This window comes from Neopelma chrysocephalum, unplaced genomic scaffold (assembly GCF_003984885.1).
Source record: "Neopelma chrysocephalum unplaced genomic scaffold, ASM398488v2 Primary Assembly neopelma1_147, whole genome shotgun sequence".
NCBI classification, from domain to species: domain Eukaryota; kingdom Metazoa; phylum Chordata; class Aves; order Passeriformes; family Pipridae; genus Neopelma; species Neopelma chrysocephalum.
The window spans coordinates 365,714-382,933 of record NW_020897809.1 but is presented as its reverse complement, the minus strand read 5'-3'; the positions used below and the strand labels follow the sequence as shown (position 1 = coordinate 382,933).

At 49.7% G+C, this 17,220-nt stretch overlaps 2 protein-coding genes across 6 annotated transcripts in view; one reads left to right on the top strand and one right to left on the bottom strand.

Annotated features, from left to right (window-relative positions):
* MST1 (macrophage stimulating 1) overlaps nt 1–9,941 on the bottom strand; it is a 36,458-nt gene extending 26,517 nt beyond the window's left edge. The window contains exons 1-2 of the mRNA XM_027700783.1: nt 9,903–9,941; nt 9,532–9,536 (exon numbers count right to left, since the gene is read on the bottom strand). Of these exons, the coding sequence (XP_027556584.1) occupies nt 9,532–9,536; nt 9,903–9,941 (44 nt within the window). The remainder of the gene's footprint in view (nt 1–9,531; nt 9,537–9,902) is intronic.
* The window catches only part of DAG1 (dystroglycan 1), a 49,365-nt gene that overhangs the window by 16,886 nt on the left and 15,259 nt on the right, over nt 1–17,220 (top strand). For 4 of the 5 annotated variants that reach the window (XM_027700408.1, XM_027700409.1, XM_027700411.1 and 1 more), the window contains exon 2: nt 16,642–17,051. In XM_027700408.1, the coding sequence (XP_027556209.1) occupies nt 16,770–17,051 (282 nt within the window). In that variant the 5' untranslated portion in view covers nt 16,642–16,769. Of the gene's footprint in view, nt 1–16,005; nt 16,031–16,641; nt 17,052–17,220 lie in introns of those variants that run through there. The other variant, XM_027700412.1, reaches the window with a different exon arrangement.

Here is a 17,220-nt window from a genome sequence, read left to right as displayed (position 1 = left end):
TTCCTTTAAATCTCCTCTGCAGCAGTTGGGGAAAAAATGCTGCAGAAAGAAATGCCAGGAATGTGAACAGCAGGTGGGGACTGGCAGATGTACTTATCAATCACGACAGGCTGACGAGTGGTTTATTCCTCTAAAGAGCTACTGTTTGCCTCCGGCTTGGTTTACTCCTGTCCTCTGCAACTCCCTCCAGCCTCTACCGGGGTTCAAGATAAGAGCAGGGTAGTTTTCCCAGTTTTCTGGAGCATGGCATGCTCTGTGCAGGACTCCCTGCTCCAGGAGGCCGAAAGAAGGGGGAGGGCAGAGGCAGACCCTAGCGATCACGCTGGAAGGGTTGCAGCAGCACACCTCATCAATAACGTGCCGTATCTCAGGGATGGGCTTTGGGAAATCTTGCTTCCATGGTGCCCAAACAGAAGGCAGACTCGATTAGTTAATTGAATTTGCTGCACTGTTGCTTTTCAAAACATGACATCATATCTCCAGAGGAGTCTGGAGTTATTTCTGTGGACAAAACCCTATTGTCAGGTGGTGATACTTTGAGAAGATCACGAGTGAAAAGACTGTGCAGCTCTGGATTGCAGATCTGCACCTGTGGAAAGGGGGAGCAGGCTCCTCTGGTCTTCGGGGGGTTCAAAGAGATTCAGCCGTGGTTTGCTGTGACTGCTCCTGGTTTTTTGAGCACCTTGCACTTCATATGGAAATGCTGTTCTGTAGCAGGACAACCCGATTTACATGAAATAACAGGCTGAATGGTGAAAAGGCTTTATCTGTTGATCTCTAAGCAGCTTTCCCGGGTGTGTTGGCAGTGCGTGTTACAAGCAGAGCAAACCTGCCTCAGGAACGACATTATGGATGCTTTTCCCTCTAAGCTTTAGTTCCCACTGCTGTGCTTGTGTTGGAATAGTTGTGTTATCCCAGTGCTTCTGATCCGCTCCAGTTCTGTGCACTGGTCCTTGCAAAGCCCAGAAGAAGATACAGGCTTGTAGGTGATGTTATTAGACCTCTCCTTCGATGACTTGCAGGGTATTTTGCCTGGCTACTTCAGCTGGAGTGGATAATGTTGTCTGCAGTGCTCTGGGGCACCCACCTCCAGTTCTCAGTGCTTTACCTTAGTAGGGATGCTGCTGATGTAGATAGCTGATATCTTTAAGAAAATTGAAGGCAGTGCCCCGAGCCCTCTTACCAGTTTTTCTTCAGATTGTTTCTTGATTTTGTGAAAGAGCAGTGGAAGGAAGGAATAGCTTTCCCAAGGAAGGAGCATAGTGAGCATAAGGGAGCAGACACTGCCACAGCACAAAATAAAGATATCTGAAACATTCCTTTTTGCAGCAGCAAAACGCTCTTTTCAAGCTCTGCTCGGAGGGCACCACCTTGGCTAACCGGGGCTTGTGTTTGGAGGTGCTGCCTTCAGGTTTTAAAGCAGTTTAGAGTCTGGAGCAAAGGCAGCAGTTGAGGCGGCGATGGTAATCGCAGTGCCATTTGCATTGCTACCTGACTGCATTCTGCCTAGCACCTTGTCCTGGCCTGTGGGCTCCGGTGTCCTGGATGCTCCCTCTGCCCTGTCCGACTCCACAGTCCTGCCCAGCTCCCAGCGGGAAGTGGGTCAGCTGGTGAGTAATGTTCCCATGGAGCTGCCTGCAAGGGGAGTTATCAGGCGGAGGCTGGGCCGGAGCAGGGCGTAGCAGCAGCAGCCAGGGAACACGCACGTCCAGATGCCGTGAGCCCCACGGCACATTCCCAAGGAGTCACCTCCCAGTTGCCGTGATTTGGCCGGAGCTCCCTCTTGCAGGGCTTCCCCAAATTAACTCCCATTTGGAGTGGATTCAGGCTCAAACTTTAGCTGCCAGGGCAGTTTTGCCTCCGCAGGGCTGCATGGGGCAGCGGTGAGCGTCTGGGTGACACCGGTCACACCACCTGCCACAGAGACTGTCTGACTCCTGAACTGAACTGCTCGCACTGGAATTTCACATGCCGAATTTCCCAGGCCGTGTCCCTGCCTCAGGCTTAGTTTCAGCTTTTCAGCAAAAGCAGTTCAGCCATTTCCAAGAGTTAAAGGATTTTTAAAAAGCTCTAGGTTGTCAGTATTTAAAAACCAAGCAGCCCCTAACTGCTTGCATTGAGAGATGCTGGGACTGGCACAAAGGCTGGATGGAAGGCTGGCAGCCCCTGGCTCTGATTGCTAAGGATGTGCCATCTCCTCTCTCCCAGCAAAATGTCCCATATCTTATGGATCTTATCAGGTTACAGGCATCTGAAAGGCTCCCAGTTCACCAGTGCTTTGTAGACTGGTTTTCACAGATCCTGTCCATCCAGGACCTCCTCCACTCCGGGGCCGGAGGGGCTGAATCATTGCTGGGGGTGGGAAGGGGTTGCTGCCACTGCCACCATTGCAGTGCTGGGAGCAGGATTTAGTCTCTCCTGGGCTGCTTGTTGACAGCCATGGAAGGATGATGGGCTTGCCTGTCTCTAAGGCAGAGAGAACAAGCTGGAGTAGGTGTGGAGAAAAGGAGGGAACTGTGGTGCTTGCTGTGACCAGCTCTCAGACAACCTTAATTCTCAGGTATTCTGACTTTTTAACTCATTCTTTGCAACCTTGAGGTTTTAGGTGTTGCCTGTGTGACCAAGAGCAGCATCCTATACTGCTATGAGAGGGGGGGCTGAGGCTCAGCCTACAGCAATGAGCAAAGTTCCTGGATGGCATGAGGTCTTGAGAGATAACCGAGGGGCAGTGGGCAGTCTGGCTGCTGCTGCCCTGCAGTGGCAGGCATCGCTGTTATCTTTGGAAGCTTTTTTTTCCCCATTTTTTTCTGTGGAAGGTGTCTTGGTTCTGTAACCTGGATTTGTTTGCTCTGAACAGTTGGCTGTGGTGATGCTGTGGAGCAGACAGTGTTGTGCTCCCTGATCACAGAGCTGCTAAGCAAGTGCTTGGTGACTGTGACTAGTAAGCCAGGTTATTTTTGGCGTAGCATCTCTGCTTTATAAGGGATGGACTGAGCTGCTAAAACCACATTTTTCCACTACCACCCATTATGAAGCTCAGAAAAGGCTCAAGTGCTAATCCAGAGTTGCTCTTCAGAGGTGGGCTGTGGTGGAAATCCTGGCTGTGGTGTAGTTGTTTTTTTATTTTTAAACTTTGATCCTAGTGTCTCCAGGTGAGGAGATGGTGGTTTCGACCAGGCTTTGTACCTGGCTTAGCTGAGTGACTTGTAAGTTCCCTGCCCACATCTGGACCATTCTGCATCCTCCAAATGCAATCCAAGGTGCACTTCTATCCTGCAGGACTGACCTCAGCTGGTCCCTGAACCTGCAGTCTTTTAATATCAGTGAGCCAATAAATACTATATAACCATTGAATTAAAGAGAAGCAAAGCTTTGGTGCACGTCATTGGGTACCTAATTGCTGCGCTTGCCACCTGGGGATTGGAATTGCTCTCCCGCTCTGGAGCCTGAATGGGACATACTGTGATAAGCAGTTTAATTGTTTCCCCACATCTGCAGCAGCTCTGTAAAGAGAAGGCAGCCTGAACACACCTTCAGAGCTTCTTGGCCTCTCTGCAACTCCAAGGCTGCCTTTTTCCTGCCATGTTTGAGCATCTCTCTCCATACAGCCCTTGTGCTCTCCCTAACCTGTTTTATGTTCTCCTGTGCTGTCTGGTAGCAGTGAGCCCTCAGTTTTTTCTGCAAAGTGTTGCAGACTTATTAGGATATAAAAGCAGCCATGGGAATGTGACTGTGAGCAGCAAGGAGAGTCCGGTGGGTACTAGTAATGGGATGCCCTCTTAAACTAATTACCGGGATTTGGGCATCACATTAGTAATGAAGGTCAGGCAAGTGCTGAGCTGAAATCAAAGTGAGTGACTTGGGGGGGGTGGATTCAGAAGAAAATTCTCAGAGTGATTAAGGACAAATGCATTTGTCTGCTGTTACATGCTCTCGGGAACACTTAGAACTGTTGTGGGTGGCTGCTGGGCTGGGAGGTTGGTGGTTGTCATTTCTTTCCCGAGGTCAGCACAGGCTGTGCCTGGGGCTGGGCTCTGCTCTGCGTGCCCCAAGGCAGAGAGATGGTTCTATGGGAGCAGAGCTCCAAGTAATGGAAATATGGGCATAGAGACACAGGATTACACAGTTGGAGTATGCCTAACCTGGCTAAGAAATACAGGCATGAAGAGGAGTGTGGCTTTGAGTGTCCAGATCATGTGTGGCAGCAGGAAGAGATGATGCTTGACTTGGAGAGGCTCAAACTATTACAAAACCCAGCTGAGTGCTGGTTTGATTTTCCTTGTTGCCTCAGAATGGCATCTGACTGTTTTCCTGGGGCATACATTGGAACTCTGATGACTTTGCCCCCATTCTTGGGATTCTTGCAGAAGGAGTCATCCTGTGCTCCACTGTGTTTCCTTGCACTGTGAAAGAAGTTGGTACAGAATCTGTCCCATCTTATTCCATTTTTTGTGTCTTTATAACATAAAGTCATATTTTAATCTGCTCATTCCTGTTGCCACAGCTGTTGCCATCTTCTGTGTTGGAGTGCAGCTGTGAGTCCATGCTGCTGTCCCTTCACAACCATCTGGATTGTCACCTAGGAATCTGTGGGACACTGTGTGCTGGGAAGGCAGGACACAGTCCTTGGTCTGGCAAGTCAGAATAGACGGATGAAGCCTGTGCTCGCACTATTTGGAAAACACTGTAATTTGGGGTTTTTTCCCTCATAAACAGGCAGGTCTTGCTTCCAATACCTCTGACCTGTACAAGACGGAGAAGGGAAAAATTACTGGATTTTTCTGCTGTGGCTAAACCTCAGGACCATTTTTTAAGGTCTGATACCAGACACCATGCCAGCTAGTTAACTGTTGCAAATGAGTTGCACTACTCAGGCTCTGTGGCTGCTGATGGAACAAAAACATAAGTTTTCCTTGCCTTGTCCTTGCAGTCTCTCTGCCTCCCCCTGTTCCTGTGATTGCTCTTTACCCAGTTTGTCCTTGGGTCCCAGTTTTAAATAACTTGTCTGGTGGCAGTTTGATCCTATTTTTAAGTCCTTTGGACTTTCTTGTTTGTGGAAATTTGGGTGTTCAGGGAATGGCAGGATGTTTGTGTTGGAATTGCTGCAGGGGGATTGCTCGGAGCAACCCTTAGAACTTCTCTGACATGTGAGGTGCTGTGCTGCTCAAGGAAGAGCGGGTTACCCTGCACAGTATTTAGTCAGTCTGCTGGCTTTGTGTCACAGTTGTTTCTCTGGCCCTTTTTGGCCAGATCCTCAATGCATGATTCCTGGTGTAAGGAATGAAGTTGAGCACTGTGACTGTATCCGTATGGATCGGGCAGGATGTTAGTGTTTAAAAAAAGCCCTAAATCCCACTGATACTCATTACAGTGAAGAAGTCTTGTCTCGCCTTGAAATAATTGAACTTGTCTCTTGATTTCTCAATTCCAGAGCAGGGTGGGGAGAAAAGCTGGAGCTATCTCTGCATCAGTGGACCTATGATGAGCAGCTCCAGTCTTCCCTGCTCCTGGCTGAAGCCATTGAGGCCATGGTCAAAACCAGATGAGGGTTATTTTTTAATTACAGACTACAGGTAAACAAGATAATTTAGCTCAAATATAATGCAGTGAAATTAATGCAGCAGGAATGTAATGCAGACTCTGTTAGTGTCTGGTCTTTTGAGGTGCTCATCTTTACTTCTTAATTTAAATCAGTCTTCCTACACCAGAGCAGTTGGGAAACAAATGGACCTGTGAGGCCATGCACTTTCCTTCTGCCTTGGAAAGCTTGTGGTGTTGGAGATCTGATGCTTTTGGATATGCTGTGTGAAGGCCAACTTGGGCCAGAGGTGACTGTGAAGAGCAGACAGTGTCGTTGATGCAGTGCAGCCCTTTGCTCCTGGTCTCCAAGAGGAGGAGATGGAACCTATAAAAATGTGCACTTGCAGGAAGTGGTTGTTCATTTGATGGCTTTTGGTGACTCCTGAATTTCTGCAAGTTTAAGGGAATGTGTTGCCCAGCTGGAAACTGCTGATCTTCAGGGAGTTAATTCCTCCTCCAGAAGCTTCTCTGCTTCTGTGACATGGGAGCAATGCTGCTTCATTTCGCAGCTTTCCCATTTTATGGTTGATGGTTAAAGTTGGAACATTTCTATCTCATTCTGCCAAGAAGTGTTTAGAATAGTTTTCATGAGAAACATTAGAAGTTGGAGGTCCACGGCTGATGCCCTGGCTGCTCTGCATCAATCACTGGGGGGTAGATATATTTAAATGAAGAGCTATGGCAGTCTTGCTAGCTGAGTAATAAATCAGGGCTGAGCAACTCCATAAAGCTGAATCTTAATGCCTTGGCTTGGAGTTGCAGGGTGGGGTGGTAAAGCTGATGGAACAGCGGGATGTTTCTAAACAGAATGTCCCTGCCCTTAGTTACGCTGCCACAAAGAACATAAATACTGCTGCATACGCAACTGGAGTGCTGAAAATGGCTTTTTGTTGGTGCTGCTTCCCTTGGTTCCTGTCTCCACTTAATGTCAGCTCATTTTGTGCTTTGCCTCCCCTTGGTAGCAGCAGCAGATCCTGTGCCTGGCAGTCAGGTCCTTGGCAGGTGGGGGAGAGATCCAAAGCCTTGCCTTCCATTCCTGTGCTCAGTGCCTCAACCCTGGTGCTGTGACATCAACCTGTAGGAAATTATGGTGCTTGAACACTTGAGGACCTCCTCGAAATATTTCATTATCTGAGGAATTTTGTGGAATACCCAGAAGGTGATTATAAACCCTTGGAATGTGGCTGCATCTCCGCAAAGCACTCCAGCCAAACAGCATTTTGAGGTGATTCTGGAGTATGAAATCTCCACCAAGACTTTCTTCTTTTCAGATTTGGGTTTGGTGCCCCCAGCCCTCGGGCTATGTGTTCCTGGCACTGGAGGATGCCCTGCCCAAGCTGCCCACACCCTGGTGCTCCTGCTTCAGTGCCATTAAAGCCAGCGCTTGCCTGGTGGCCATGGTGCAAGTGTGTCCTAAGGAAGCCCAAATGCTGTTCTAGTGATGAAAAAAGCATGTCAGAACACAGGCAAGGGTCCTGCCAGAGATGTAGCCTTGGAAGGGTTTCCTTCAGAACAGGATTTGGAAGTTTGATCAAGTTTGCTAAAAAGTTGATTTGCAGAACTGCTCTGCCCCTCAGTGTGTCCTTCACCCCTCTGGTAGTTTCTGCTTACTAAGTTGACAGAAAGAGCTTTATGCCTTTTTTATTCAAAGCAAAACAAAACAATAGCAAAAAAAAATAGGCAGACAGGTGGGAGTTTTGGCTAGAAGGATGGACCAAAGCTCACCTCACTCCTCTGTGTGACCCGTTCAACATGTAATGTGCTCCAAAAGCCAAACCATGGCAGAAACTCCAGATTTCCTGCCTTGCTGGACCTGGGAGTTTCTCTCTCAGGGTCTTTGTCTTTTTGTGTGGACTCTTTAGTACTTAATAAGACAAGATATCCCGTGGAAGCTTCCTCTCCAATTAGGATATGCGTTGTTTCTCTTCCATGTGGATTCTGTGAAGCCTCATAACGGGTTTTGTTCAGCCTTTAATTCAATTAAGAAATCAAGCAAGAGATGTAAATCTTTTTAGGCTCATTGGTTTCAGTGCTCATGACTACAGCTGTGGAGAACATCTCCTGCATGCTACAGCTGAGCAGCTTGGGGAGGGAGTGTTTTTCCGGGCTGAGATTTCAGGTGCTGCTGGAGGCTTGGGAATGACTTTGTCCCTTTGGAGCACGGGGCAAAGGCTGCAGTCGCCTGTTGGTGATGGTGGCTTGGTTTAAACCTGTTTCTGAAGCAGCAGAAACCTGCTCTTAGATAGAAATCCACTTTCCAGCTCGGTGACTTCTATCAAAGGTCATTAACGGGTGTGAATTAGCCTTGGAACAGCTGGTGGATGGTGAGTGATACCAGGGGACAGGACACACAGTGGTGACTGTCACACCAGCTGCTCCCGCACATGTCCTTTGGTGCTTGCTGGGGAACAACCTGCCTGCTCAGGAAGACAAGATCAGGCTCTCATGCCTTGTAGTCCTCGGGTTTGAAAAGTGACATCTTGCTTCTTGTGTTCACATGCTTTCTTGCCTTGTCGCCGGGTACCTCAGCTGCCAGCCCAGTGTCCTCTGTCCTGGCTCTCCCACGGGGTGGCTTCTGCTGAAATGCTTTTCTGCAGCCCCATGGTCTTCATTGCAGAATGAACAACAAACAAATTCAGCATGATACAAAACTTTCCTTACAAGAGAGAAAGTTGGAGTCAAAAATCCCTATTTTATCTTGGTGCCTTGAGTTCTGTTTTTTACTAAATCTTGGAAACTTATGAAGCATTTGTATGTGTGCACGTGTGTGTATATATATACACACATCTGTTGTGTTTATCTTCAAATATGCATTCTTATGGCATTTGTATGGAAGGATATCTGAGTCCCATCTTTTTTTTTCCATAAACTTTTGTTGTTTAATTTCCTGTGGATTTTAATACTAGGTTTAGCTTACATTCCCTTAAACATAGACTTAAATATTAGGATTTTTACATACTCTCACTCTGTTTCCAGACAAAACCAGGAGTTATAAGCAGAGTTTTTAGGGGCTTGCTTTGGCTGGAAACCCAAGTGAAGCCAGAGCCACTTTACAGTGTATGCCCTGAGGCAGGCAGACCCTTGCTCTGCCCTGTTGCAGCTGTATATTTAGCCTATATGCCCTTTCCAGTAACAGCCGGGAGAAGATGCCTGGGGAGGAATGCGAGTCATCATTTCCCTGAATGCCGTCCCCGGGATCAAGTGCTGCTTGAGCCAGAAACGCTGCCTTGGTAACTGTGCCTTCTATAAAATTGCCCTGTCCCACCCCTTTTTTTTTTAAACCCACAAGAGGTTTTAATATTCATGTTCACAGCCCCGTTGGGTCCTTGAGAAAACCCATTTTGTTTCGATTTGAGCCTGATTTGTTTTAGTTTGGCTTCTGGTCCTTTTGTTAGAGGAGAGCATGGGCTCTTGTTCCCCATCTCCCTAGTGCTCCAGTGCATCCCACATTGTTCTTTCTCAACTTCCTCCAGGAGGGATCCATTTTATACCTTTGATTCCCATTACTCTTCTCTGCTAGCCTTCCTTTGAGGTGGGGCCTGCTCACAGGACACAAGAGGTGTGGGAAGGCACTGCTGAAGGTGTCCCCCTGCTTTGGCTTGTTGGTGAATGTTTATATCCTAATTTTTCCTGACTGCTGGCAGCAAACAATGGCAGTTCTACCTGGCTGCGATGTTTGTAATTACAGGGGAAAAATGATCTCTGAGGCCTTCTAAATAGTTGGGAAGATAATATCTGAGTTTCCTTTCAACTGAATGCACTTGAAGATACGATCTGAGTTGGCTGTCTGGGAATAACAAAGTGGAGGAAGGGATTGATTGTGGTTGCTGAAACTTTCATCAAGGAGTCAGAAGCGATGCCTGGCCAAAATTTGCAGCTGCCGGTCACTGCTGCGGGACAGGCCCAGCCAGACACGCGAGGCATGGCTTGAGCACAGGACAAATAGCACACACAGGCTGCAAGGGGCCACTGGAGCAGGATGGGCAAGAAGGGGGACATCTGGATGGTCTTGCAGCAAATCTGTCAGGTCACTCTGCAAAGTGCATAGTCAAGAGGCACCTGTGGGTACCATACTTGCTCCTCTTGCCTCCCCAGGGCTGCAGGAGGCTGGGGAAGGTGCTGCCTCTAGAAGAAGTTTTACTACTTCACTTTGCAGGATAAGTGTGCTCTGCAGGGAAGAAAAAACATGCTCCGTGTCCAGCTGGCAAAAGGATCTGGTGTCCTTTGTGCCTCTGCTGCTGCTCTGCAGTGCCCTTCACATGTACCTCTGTAGGAGTGCCCCTGGCTGAGGGTTTTTGGGGCTCCTGGGGCTGCTTCCTCACCTGCACAGTACTTGGTGGAGGGAGGGGTACTGAGAGCATGTCCTCAATGCTTACCTCTTCCAGGGCAAGAAGTCTTCCTGGGAGTGGAATCCCCAGCTGGGAAGGGCAGTACAGTAGCCCAGCTTCTGGACAAACAGATGCAATACAGGGGAAAAAAAGAGAAATTATACTTTTTGCGTCTTTTCTCACCATCTCAGAACTGTAGTTTTCAAGCAAAAGATAAAAGAAGTTAGCAGAAAGCTTCCTGTCAGCTACAGGAAAGTTAAATATCTCGGTGCTTACTCTAGCAGAATAAAAGCCACTGCAAGGTGTCTGTGGCTGTGACCACTTCCTTCACAAGCGTCACAAAGCTGCCTCTGAGACCTGAGAGCAACAAGTTGGTGACAGTTCACAGCCGAGTTCCCCATCAGTAGGAGGGTGCTGCTTGTTTCCCTGGCCGGCACACATTTTTAGCACGGCTGTTTCAAGTTTGTTTGGGTTTGTTTTTTCCCCCTAGATTGTTTTTCTGTGTCAGGGTTTCCTGTTACTGACACCAGATGTGCTGGAGATGAGCAATGCAGAAATACAGAAATACAGGGACGAGGCTGAAAAAGGCAGCTCTTTCATGCGTATGTCCTTTGGGTTGGGTGTCACTTCTGTTGGGCTTTTGGTGTGGTGACAATACATGGTGGGCACAGCTGTGCTAGAGCCTGTTGAAATGCAGTTTTAGGGTGAAGAATTGAGTACAGCTTGGTTGGTACCTCCTGGGCTGATGGTGTCTGGGGTGACCAGCTGTTGATGTCTGTGGGGGACAGAGGGTGGAAGGGGCTCCTGGAGCCTCAGGAGCACTGGTCTGGAGCTCCCCAGTCAGGCAGGTCTCTTGCAGTCTGATCTCTGCTGCTTTAGTTTTGATGCACACGTGGCTATGAGCAGGCAGCTGTGAGTGCAGCATTAAGCCAGAAACTTGTACATGAACTTGTCTTTCAGTGAGACATCCAGTCTTGGTATAAAGCCACCATCCCCACAGGTGCCTGGTTAGTGCCATGCGGGACAGGATGCCATCACTCTGAGCGCTGCAGAGCAGGGAGATAGTTTAAGGTGAATCTTTCTTCCTCCACCTGACGCATTCCCTCAAGGCAGCTGCTTGCCCTTAGTCTGTGTGTGGCTCGTACATCTCTGTGTAGCTGCTCTGCTGTACGTCCCTTTCCATAACTTATCCTGGGCACAGCAGAGTCTGAAGCCCGGATCATCTGTGAATAGTCATCTGTAAATAACCCCCAGAGCCATTTGCAGCAGTTCCCATAGCCCGTAACATAGGCTGTTGGAAGGGCTGCTGCCTTTGTTTCAGGGTACGTCCGGAGCGGGGCAGGCACAAAAACTCTTACTGTTTCCTAAATTTCACGCTCCAGAGTGTTCTTTGTCCATATGATATCTCAGGCTAACATGCTCTTGGTCTTGATGAGGCTTTATCTGTTAGTTCATAACTTGGTGGTGGGCTGCTCTGCTCAGACTCACTGCCTCCAAGCTGTTTCTCCCTCCTGCCCCCCTTCCCAGGCTCCTCCAGCCCAGCGCAGACGTGTGCAGAGCACCAGCCGCCTCTGCCTGGGCTGTGCTGCCAGGCTGGCACCAGGGGTGCCTGCTGTCGTGTTTTGGACCCGGGAGCACGTACGGCAGAGTGCCATCTTTGTGTGCCTGGCCAGGGACGCTGGATTTCATCATTTCTGCTGCTCTCTGCCTTGACACGCAGGCGCGCGGTAGTTGACGGGACTTGCCCAGAGATCCTCCTGTGGAAACACGCACAGGAGATCTTTGCAGAGAAGAAAGCTCTTCCCTGCTCTGGAAAGTTGCACTGGCTCTTCTTAGCCAAGTCTGAGTTTGCTTCCTTAGAGAAAGGCCACTTGTTTAATGCTTCCTTTAATGAGGATATTGGTAAATAAGCAATCAGGTAAGTGGGATTCATCCTAACTCCTAAGTACCTTCTTAACTGGAGTCGAGTACTGCACAACAGTTACTTGAGCTTCCTGCATGCTGGGGCTCAGTAGCATTAATATGCTGGTGGTGATTAATTACCACGGCCCAGTGATGTGATTGTGTGCTTGAGCAATTGGATTAGATGCAGCTGGAGGGAGACTTCACTTTCACTGGTTCTTGCCGAAGTGGTGCCGTAATCGGCCACAGAGGAAGAGTGATTTCTAGGGCAACCACGCTGGGATGCTTCCCCTGGCCCTATGCTCCTGGTTCTGCGGTGGGCAGAAGGAAAGGTGTCTGGGAAAATGCGTGCCTGGGAGTAGCTACTTTGTCCTGCTTTCAGTCCTTCCCTTCAGTCCCATCTTGTGCCTGCACTGTTCAGCATTCCTGGATAATGAAGGTACAGCACGTCCTTACCATGTCAGCAGGCCTTGTAGCTGCTTGGAGAAGGAGCAAACTCCAGCATTGCCTTGACAAGTCAGCATCATATCAAGTGCGGGATCATATCAACATCACCAAGCAGGCCCAGTTCCATGGCTCTGCGATGGGGGGTTTGGCACTGGAGATCAGGAATCAACCTTGGCACATGCACTGAGCACTAGGACTGTAGCAGATGTTGATACTGACTTTGATGTTTCATCCAATGCTCTGGAGGCTCGAACTTGAGACCAAAAGAGCTCTCACAGAAGTAGGAGAATAAAGAGCAAGTCAGTTCTTTCAGAAGATCAGATGGAACGAAACATCCTGAAATTCAGGACTAACCTGAACCTTTGTGTTTGTTCTGCGAAACTGGGCAGTGCAGATCCTGCTGGAAGGAGGAGCACAGTGCCGTGTAGAGAAGCTAAGGTGGTCTAGCCTTGCTTTGTAACTGGTAAGTGCTGTCTAAGTCAGTCAGCTCTATGGCCTGATGCTTCTCAGAGATCAGCAGAAAAGTACCTGCAGAATTCCATCTGTGTTTGGGTTTTGGCCCTATTTTGTGGGAAACTTGTGTGAAATGTTGAGGTTTTTGCTTCCAGAGAGCTAAAGCTCTGTACCTCTGGACAATGGTCCAGAACACAGACTTTTTCCACATACAGCTGGGATGATGTCTTAAACAAAGTTGTCAGGCTTGTGCCCTTGGTAGTGCCATGGGAGATGGTGTGGGCTCTCGAACTTGGCAGAGGCACCAGGCAGGTCCCCAGCTTTGCTGCAGGTAACGTTCACTGTTCTGCAGCTGCATCCAGACCCACAGTGCTGCTGGCCAGTGGACTTGCAGAGCAGCACTACTGGCTTTAGGCAGAGGGCCTCCTATCCCAAAAAGCATTCTGCCTTACAGTGAAAGTCCACGTGGATCTCAGCACTGCAGGGCAGTGCCTTGTACAGCTCTACGGATATCTGGAACCACCCTGCCTTTCCTCCTCAGCACACACTGTGAGAGGCTGGCAGTGTTTCAGCTTCTGTCCATTGTGTGGTGAGGTGGAGCTGTGTTAAGAGATTTTTTTTTTGGTGGTGGTGCAAGTTTGTTCTCACCTCTTCTGTTTGTTCTTTGTTATCAGCTACTGAATTCTTCCTATACTCCTCCACGCTCCAATTCCATATGTTGAGCCAGTTCTTCTGTAGTTCCCCCTAAAAAGAAACCTTGAATTTTGTAACCTGCAAAAGTCACATGAGCACTTAATGGCCAGTTGCTGGGCTGAGGGGCACGTATTGGGCAGTGTTTGTTGCCTGCTCTGATAAGTGTTTCTGAAATAGGTGATGACTTCATCTTCCTCTTCTGCTCACCACAGATATCAAGAACCAGCTCCTTTCTGCCCAAATACTCCTCTCCATCCAACAAAAACGCCCTAGGCCAGATCACGTCATTTGACTGAGCAACACAGAGCTGCACCACACTCAGGCAGAGCTCCAGAGCAGTGTGACAGGGCAAGGGCAGGGGCTGGGACTGGCCTAAAGATGTGGTACTGAACCTCTCCGGGCATCTTTACAGCTCCATATGGTTGTGGGCTGGGTGTCTGTGTCTGGGGTGCTTCTCCTGCTCGGGTGTGGCTGCTCAGAGCAGCAGTGAGAGGCAGCCATGTTTCCCTGATAGCATCTCAACCCTGCAGCAGCCATGAGGCTGCTGCCACATTCCTCTCCTGGCTTCAGGACTCTGATCCTGCCTGTACTTGCCGTACATATCAGGACTTTCCAAGGAGCAGGCTTTGGGAGAAGTAGCTCGTGGACAAAGCGTCATCACTGCATTGGCCATCCCTGGGTTGAATGGAGGGTGAAGGTGGTTCTTTCTGCTTTTTAAGGCACAGTGTGGGGATGGGAGTACCCTGATTCCTGCTATGATGATCAGTGGCCTCCTTAGGACCTCTTGCACGTGTGCTCCATCTCTGTAGCTCCTTCACATGCCCTGTTGGATATTCTCCACCGGACATCTGCTGGTCATTTACCTGCTGACGTCACTCTAGGTTCATCCAAAACAAACTGATGTGTGTCAGATCCTCCTTTGACCACACAGGGAGCTTGTAGGAGAGATGTGCCCTTGTAGGGAGTGTGACTTGTCCTTACCCTCCAGCCACTTCATGATGAGAACCTCTGGAGAAGCAGCTCAAGCACCTCACTCTGGATGAATACCACCACATACTGGTGGTTTTTCACCCAGAGGGTGATTGAGTACTGGAACAGGCTCCCCAGGGAAGTGGTTGCAGCACCAAGCCTGTCTTGAGTTCAAGAAGGATTTGGACAACGCTCTCAGGTACATGGTGTGATTCTTGGGGTGTCCTGCACAGGGTCAGAAGTTGCACTTGATGATCCTGATGGGTCCCTTCCAACTCAGCATATACTATGATTCTGTGCTCAGTTGCCTTTGGGACAGCCTGGCCTTGACTTCCCTGTTTTTTTGTCTGATATATTCCCATCCCAGTTAGCTCAGACAGTTGGAAGCACAGGAGCAGCAGGGAGTGGGCTTTCTTGTGGCGCTGGCCATCACACCAACCACCCTCCCATCTGTCTTGTGGTTCCCAGCAATGTTATTCTGCCTCTGCTGTCTCTTCTGCCTTTCACTTGAGGCAGGTTTTCCACAACTGACAGCGGTCAGGTCAGATATCTGCCTCGTGGATGCTGTAGCCAGAGGTTACATTCAGCTCATAATTCCTACTACCCACAGCCTCTTTGCCAGCTCCAGCAGTGCCCTGGGCCCGTTACCTTGGGCTGGGAGGTGTCAACCCCTCTGCATGTGGGGTTTGTTGTGAAAGGCCCATCGAGGGGTGCAGGTCCTTGCAGGCTGCCCCTCAGCTTCTCTAGAGTGCAGGCTTTAGGATGAGCAACCACATCTTACCTCTTCTGTTATTCCTAGAGCCTGCTTTGGTAGCCTTGGGCTCAGGGGCCTGCATGGGCAAACCCTCTGCCTGCTTCTGCAAGCCCAGGGGGTGCAATACACCCTGTCTGGCCACAGCACAGCAGGTCAGCTGAGTCCTGTCACGTTGCTCCAGGAGCTCTGCAAGGGCGAGAAGCAGTGGGATTTCCCTTCCCACACGGTCTGGCTCCGGGGTCTCTTGGGACAGCCTGATGTGCATCACACAGCGGAGACAAAACAGGCTAAAATAAATCACAGAGCCCTGGGAGCCAGTGGTTAGAAGTTGGGCTGGGTTTGCTCTGGGAATTTGGAGCCACTTCTCTCTCCAGCCTGGAAAAAAGGAGTTGGTTCAAGGCATGAGTGCCTGGCCTGCAAGAGCCCAGTCCTGTGTGCTCCTGGGACTAACACCTGCTTGTTCATGTGTCTGTCCACCTGTCCTTCATAACCTACCGTCCCCCTTGGTACAGCAGATTAGTTACTGAGGGCTGTGCTGGCTGCAAACTAGAATGCCAGAGTGGACAGTAAAGCTTCCTTGGGGTCCCAAACAATTCTGTCCTGTTCCATGAATCCATTGGTCTCCTGCAAGCAGACTGTGAGGAGGAACATGGTGGCACAGATCTGTGACTGTGTGCCGTGGCTGAACACAGTCTGGAGGGAGAAGCAGCTAGGGAAGGGAAGGAAATAATGCACCAAAGGAACAGAGGAGAGAAAGATCTGTGATCCAGGGGAGCAGAGAGAGTGGGGGGAAGCAAGTGAAAGAAGTAAAAAACAGAGGGAGAGCTGGAGATGTGTCTTGGCAGAGTGAGGGGACAGACGAGCTGTGCGAGCAGGAGGGAGCTGGATGGCAGCATGGAACAAGGTGTGTGCATAGCTCACTCCAGTCTGATTTGGGAGTGTGTACTGCTGGCCCCCTGATCAAGTCTAAACATTAATACCAAAAGCTGGACCTGAGAGGAGACCTGGCTTGAAAACCAGGCTTGTAGGTCAGAGGAGCAGAAACATTTGTCATGCATCAAGCCATCAGGATGGCATCTTTGGAGTTCTGGGGTTTTCTTGGGACCTTCCTACCGGGTAACTGGCATTTAAATCCACTGATGTCCCAGCCTGACTTCAGCTTGCCTTGAGAGGTCAGCTCTTAGCACTGTGCTCAATCTCAGCTTCATTTACATCTGCCCTGTCTCCCTACCTGTGACTGTCTCGGGATGCTGTGGCTCCAGAACGGCAGAAACACAGCTATGTGTGTGGAAAAGCAGGAGGATCTTGTCTCTCTGGAGATGCTGTACATCAGAGGAGGAGCTGAGAAACTCTTCCTCTCTTTAATGGCAGTGGCAGCTTGCAGTTAAATCAGAAGCTGAGGCACAGAGGGTTGTGTGGCCAGTATCCTCTGCCCATGGCAAGGTCTGTGCTTGTTGGATGGCTGGCTTGGGTACCATAATTAATGTGCTGATTGGGTTTCCTATGTCTAACCAGGTTCCCAGGACTCCTAGAATGAGGCTGCTGTGAAGGACTGGTGGATCCCCTGCCTGTGCTGCCGTGCCTGCAGATTCCCTGTGATCCCCTTTCTGGCTGGAGCACCGTTGCCGAGGCTCCTGGGAAGAATGACTGTTGGATGCCTACTGCAACCCCCTTTCCTGGGGAGGACTTGGCTCCCCATGCTGCTGCTGGCAGCCTCTGCCCACTGCCACTGGCCCAGCGAGCCGGCAGAAGTGGTTCGGGACTGGGAAAACCAGCTGGAGGCCTCCATGCACTCCGTGCTCTCGGACCTCCGGGAGACTGTGCCGGCTGTGGTGGGCATACCGGACAGCTCTGCGGTGGTGGGACGCTACTTCAGAGTCTCCATCCCCACGGATTTAATTGCTTCCAATGGAGAAGTTGTCCAGGTGAGAAATGCCATTCCCTGAGGGCTCATTTTCAGTTATATTCGTGCAGGAGTCAAGTGAGTCACCCCATTATCGACCTGGGTCATGAGGGTGGCTGCGAAACAGCCTTAATGTTTTGTAGGACTATGGGAGAAGGATTTTTATTAAAAAATAAAGTCTCACCTCATTG